At 37.2% G+C, this 6000-nt stretch overlaps 1 protein-coding gene across 2 annotated transcripts in view; it reads right to left on the reverse strand.

The window, feature by feature from the left end:
- Positions 1–5186: 5186 nt before the first annotated feature.
- Mnda (myeloid cell nuclear differentiation antigen) overlaps positions 5187–6000 on the reverse strand; it is a 16157-nt gene continuing 15343 nt past the window's right edge. For both annotated transcript variants that reach the window (XM_031342710.1, XM_031342717.1), the window contains one exon: positions 5187–5468. In XM_031342710.1, coding sequence (XP_031198570.1) covers positions 5448–5468 — 21 coding nt within the window. In that variant the 3' untranslated portion in view covers positions 5187–5447. The remainder of the gene's footprint in view (positions 5469–6000) is intronic.

Here is a 6000-nt window from a genome sequence, read left to right on the forward strand (position 1 = left end):
TGTGAGAGGTGCATATTGAATTCATCCACTATCATTGTGCTAGGTTCAATATATAATTTTAGCTATAGTAATGTTTCTTTTACAAAATTAAATACCATTATATCTTGTGCATAAGTGTGAAGACATAAAGTTCTCTTGATATGATTTCCTTTAATGATTGTCCCTCATTTTTACTCCTCACTAGTTTTGACACAAAGGCTGGGTTATTAAATATTAAAATAGCTTTTATAACCTGCTTGCTTCTTGGATCCATTTTCTTAGAGCACCATTTTCCATTTTGCACACTAAATTTATGGTAGAGTCTTGGATGGTAGAGTATATTGTTATTTAATGCAACAGGCAGATCTTGATTCCTAATCTAATCTGTTAGTCTATGCCTTTTTATTGGAGGAACTGAGACCATTAATATTGAGGGATATTACTGAACAGTATTTATTAATTCCTTAATTATTTATTAATTATTTTGTTATAGTAGATTTTTCCCTCTTTTGATGAAATGCTTTTGGATTATTTATTCCTTGATCCTCTTGGGTATATTAACCTTTCATATTGAAGTTTTTGAAGTTTTGTAGTGTGTTCTATAGATTTGGATTAGTGGATGGAAAATAATAAAAAATTGTTTTTATCATGAAATATTATATATATATATACATGTATGTATATATATGTTTATATTATATCTATCTATCTTTCTATCTATATATGTTTCTATTGTTGACTTGCAGTTTCAATCAATAGAGGTCAGATTAGGTGCAACAATATATAAATATATGTCTGGATATAGTAGTCTAGGATGGCATCTGTGTTCTTTCATAGTTTATAGAACATTTGCCCTGACCTTTCTTCTCAGAATCTCCATTGAAAGTCAGGAGCTATTTTGACAGGTCTGCCTTTATAAGTGACTTAGTCTTTTTCCCTTACAGCTTTAAATATCTTTTCTTTGTTCTGTGCAGTTGATGTTTGAATTATTATATAACGTGGAGAGTGTCCCTTCAGGTCCTGTCTCCTTCATGTTTGGTATGCTCCTCGCACCTTGATAACCATCTCTTTCTTTAGTGCAGCAATTTACCTATGCTCTTGTTAAAATATCGTCTATGCCTTTCTCCTGGGTTTCTTCTGCTTCTCCCATCTCTGTTATTCATATGATTTTTTTCTGGGCCATGATATCCCAGATTTCCTAGATGTTCTGTGTTTAGATTCTTTTAGATTTAACATATTTGATGGAGATAGCCATTGTTTCTGCCTTGCCTTCAAGACTTGAAATTCTCTCTTCCATGTCATTTAATCTGTTGGTGAGGCTTTCTGTTTAACTCTTAAATTTTTTATTTTATTTTGAGTTTTACTTTAGCTTTCCTTTTCTTTAGAGAGTCTATATCTTTGTTATATTCTCCTTTCATGTCTTTAATTGTTTGTTTTTTCTTTTGGTTTCTTTCAAGAAAGGGTTCCTCTGTGTAACCCTGGCTGTCCTGGAACTCACTCTGTAGACCAGGCTGGGCTAGAACTCAGAAATCCACCTGCCTCTGCCTCCCAAGTGCTGGGATTAAAGGCCTGTGCCACCACTGCCTGGTTGTTTTTCTTATTTAATCCAACTGTTTGTAGTTTCCTAGTCTTTAACGGAGTATGTTTTTCATATTCATTTTAATGTCCTTGAGCGTATTCACAATTGCTATTTTGAAGTCCTTGTCATGTCTTTCTGCTAAACTTCCCTGCTCAGGGTTTATAACAATAGAGTTAGTGGCTTATGAAAGAGGTATATTGTATTGATTATTTTAGTTTTTGATTTTGTACTGACAACCAAATATCTCTAGTTATTCCATGTGAGCTGTTTTTGGAGTAAATATCAGGTCATACCTTTATTGGTTAGGTATTCAGTTTTTTGCTGTTGTTGCTCAAATCAAAAAGATTAGACAAGAAAACTAATGCTTAGTTTTACAGTTTGGGGGGTACTCTAGATGTTAGTATCCAAACTCCTACTAGTCCAGAATTGGTACAGTGGGTAGTGTAGCTGTTAGGCTAGCGCAGTGGCTCTTAACCTTCCTACAAACAAGACCCTTTAATACTGTTTCTCATGTGGTGAGAATCCCTAACCATAAAAACTAAAACTTTTATATTTTTATGAATTATATGCAAATATCTGATATGCTGATGGTTTTAGGCAATACCTATGAGTTACAACCTGTAGGTTCAAAACAGATGGGAAGTAGAAGGGGGAACCGCCATAGTTCTGTTCAATAGGACTGAGGGTCCAGCTCCAGCAATGCACAGAGGAAAACTAGGGTTACTTTGGCTATGGCTGTGGATGGCAGTAAGTCCTACACGGAAGGGGGTAGGCTATGTGGAACAGCTGAAATGGGAGGGAAGGTAGCAGCTGATCTAATAGTCCTCTGATGAGACCAGAATGGAGGAGGGAAAGGAAGACACATGCAGCCAATGTGTATTTCAGTCAAATACGGTGGCTGTTCAATCCCTGGTAAAGAGAAGTTTTTTTTGTTTGTTTGTTTGTTTGTTTGTTTGTTTTTTTTTTGAGTCATCAGAGAATCACAAAGAAAGAAGATGGGATAGGAAGAATGACTGAATGGAGTTGATTCTCTTTTCATGTTACCAGCGTGGCCTTCACTTCTAAACTAAGCTGAAAATGAAGTAAAAAGGAAGAAAGGAAGGAAGGAAGGAAGGAAGGAAGGAAGAAAGAGAGAGAGAAAGAAAGAAAGAAAGAAAGAAAGAAAGAAAGAAAGAAAGAAAAGAAGGAAGAAAGAAAGGCAGAAAGAAAGAAAGCCAGAAAGAAAGCCAGAAGGAAAGAGAGAACCTTAGTAAATCCCTTCACTGGGATTAATGCCATACTTCTATAAAGATTTCCACAGGACAGTTTCACCAAGGTCCAAACAGTGACCCTAAGCTACTTGGTAATAACAGCTAGGACAGGATTTGTGTAAAACTGTCACAATATTTATCACATACATAAAGAACTTTTGTTTGCACGAATAGTAGGAGACTTTCCACTAGGTGTTGAGAAAGTGCTCTGGCTCTGGACTACATGGAAATGATTCCAAGGTCAGGTAGATCGTTCAAGTTTTATGACAGAAAAACAAAAGCCTGATACAAAGTATTTAAAAATAAATCATTGAAGCTTCATATTTGAGAGCTGAAGACATGAGCTATAATTATCCTGTTATCTCAATTTATATGTACAGAGTTATAAACAGACAGAGTTGATATAAGGGACTTTGGTTGGTTAAGTCACTATTTCTGTTCAAGGAAGTTCCGATTAAAGAGGGAAGCCAAGTACCTGCTAATGAAGGAACCAAACTGTAGGCACAAAGCCTGCTCCTAGTTCTGAGTCATGGGGATTAATAGGAACCTACTGTGAAAAACAGCTTCTCTGACATAGACTGAGAGTAGCACTAATCTGTGGATAGGAACATGAATATTGTAAAGGAAAACTGACAATACATCATATGGTTCCTCTCTAGGACCTACTGACCTCCAGGTGAGAGGTATTGGCAAGGTGTATAATGCTAGGTATGAATCTTCTCTTGTGTAGCAAGCCTCAAGTCTGAACTGAAAGCAGTTGGTTCCCACTGTTCCCACTGTAACAATCATGCCATCATTGTGCTGGGCGTTCTCCTATGACTTTTGCCCAAAAGTCATAGAAGAAACTGATAACAACGTCACTGGTCTTTCTCTCTACTTTGAGTGGCAAAACTTCAGGCAGGAGAGAAGGTGATGTTGTTTAGAAGAACTTTCTTTTTTTTTTTTAACCTTTAAATATCTTATGTAATAAATGTGAAGGCAACAAGAACATTTCTCACAATAGAATTTCTGTGACTACACCTTCACACTAAATTTAGGATGCACTGCTTTTGAATTGCTTCGTTTTGGTATGGGAACTCATTCCTTCATTACTTTCTTGTATTTTCACATTCTCATTTCACAGAACGCAGTACAATTCACTATACTTGACAGAAAAATACTTTAATATGCATGAGACACAAAACACAGTACAATGTGCATGCCTGTGTGTTATTCTCTGTGTGAATAACAAAAACACTGTTTCATTTAGTGTTCCCATGTACAGTAAGCTTTAAATATCCTAGGTGGTAAATGTGTGTATTTATGAAGTCAATGATAAGTGGATATTAGCCCAAAAGCTCAGAATAACCAAGATACAATTCACAGACTCATGAAGCTCAAGAAAGAGGAAGACCAAAGTGTGTATGCTTTGGTCCTTTTTAGAGGGAGGAACAATATTCTCAAGGGAACAAATATGGAGTCAAAGTGTGGAGCAGAGACTGAAGGAAAGGCCATCCAGAGACTGCCCCACCTGGGGATCCATCCCATGTAAGTCAACAATCCCAGGCACCATTCTGGATGCCAGGAAGTGCATACTGACAGGAGTCTGATATAGCTGTCTCCTGAGAGGCTCTGCCAGAGCCTGACAAATACAGAGGTGGATGCTTGCAGCAAACCATTGGACTAAGCACCAGGGCCCCAATGGAAGAGTTAGAGAAAGGACTGAAGGAGCTGAAGGGGTTTGCAACCCCATAGGAGGAGCAACAATATCAACGAACCAGATCCCCCAGAGCTCCCAGGGACTAAGCCACCAACCAAAGAGTAGAAATGGAGGGACCAATGGCTCCAGTCACATATGTAGCAGAGGATGGCTTGTCAGGTATCAATGAAGAGGCCTTTTGTCCTGTAAAAGCTTGATGCCCCAGTGTAGGGAATTTGAGGGCTAGGAGGCAGGAATGGGTGGTTAGGTGAGGGAACACCCTCATAGAACCAGAGGAAGGGGAAATGGGGTAGGGGACTTCTAGGGTGGGTGAAACATGGAAAGGGAATAACATTTGAAATGTAAATAAAGAAAATATCCTATAAAAAAAGACAACAAGAATGCTTCTCACATTAGATATCATCTGAATAGGACTTTGTTCATCTAAGAATTAAGATCAACAATTGATTAATGGGACCCCATAAGGTGTGGAAATTGTGGCTAGCAAAGAGAACAACCAATGGAGAGACAAATCAGACCACAGAGTAGGAGATAATATTAATAGACTATACTCTGGAAATCCAACTGGAATTCAAAAATGATTAAATCTGATGGACTCTGCTAGATTTGTCCACAGACTATACACTGCTTTCAAGCAGTTCACTCAAGAATTAAACAAATGACACACAGCACTTTGTAATGGTGTTCCTTTAAAAAGACATGTTTATTATTTTTACAGTAGAGAAATTAAATCAAGTGTTATTTTCATACAAAAACAAAACAATAAGAAATTTTGAAAATGAAAATACAAAATGAGAAATCAGGTATGAAGATTATTAAGTACTTTGATATACCACTAAAACTGTTGTTTAGAAGTTTGACATCTCTACTTTAACTTCATCTTTTGGGTAGACTTTTGCTTCTTCATTTTTTGTGCTTGATTGGGCAGTGGATGCTTCTTTTATTTTCCAGCCTTGGTGACCTTGAAAGAGATAGGGAGAGGGATTCAATTAGATCCAAGCAATTAAGATAAAGCACTGCTTATTTTTCTCCAGTCACCCATCCTTGCCTATTCCACTCAAGGGCCATATGTAACCTTTTGCCTTCTCAAAGGCTGTTGATCCTCTTTGCTTTATTTCCTTCATTGAACTGCTTATTTCGAGCCACCCGTTTCTGACTATGTGGTCCGGGAAGAGCAAAACAACAACAACAACAACAACAACAAAAACCAAAGCAAAACTACATAAATCTTTGGTTTTCTACTGCAGTGAATTATTAGGTTCAGTAGGAACTCATGGGCTCTTGCTTTGGTGGATCTTGAAAATAGAACAACTAATGTGTATGCCCTTGTGTCAAAATGCTGCAGCATTTGTATTTGGACTGCTCTATCTGGGGTATACATTCTGTTAAAGCCAATTCTTATATTTCCACATATTTCTTTCACAGGAGTCCCTTGATAATTATGTCTGTCGTGAACCATGTTGACACCGACTCCCTTCTTCTTTTAAATGTTC

Source organism: Mastomys coucha, unplaced genomic scaffold, assembly GCF_008632895.1.
Source record: "Mastomys coucha isolate ucsf_1 unplaced genomic scaffold, UCSF_Mcou_1 pScaffold1, whole genome shotgun sequence".
Lineage (NCBI taxonomy): Eukaryota > Metazoa > Chordata > Mammalia > Rodentia > Muridae > Mastomys > Mastomys coucha.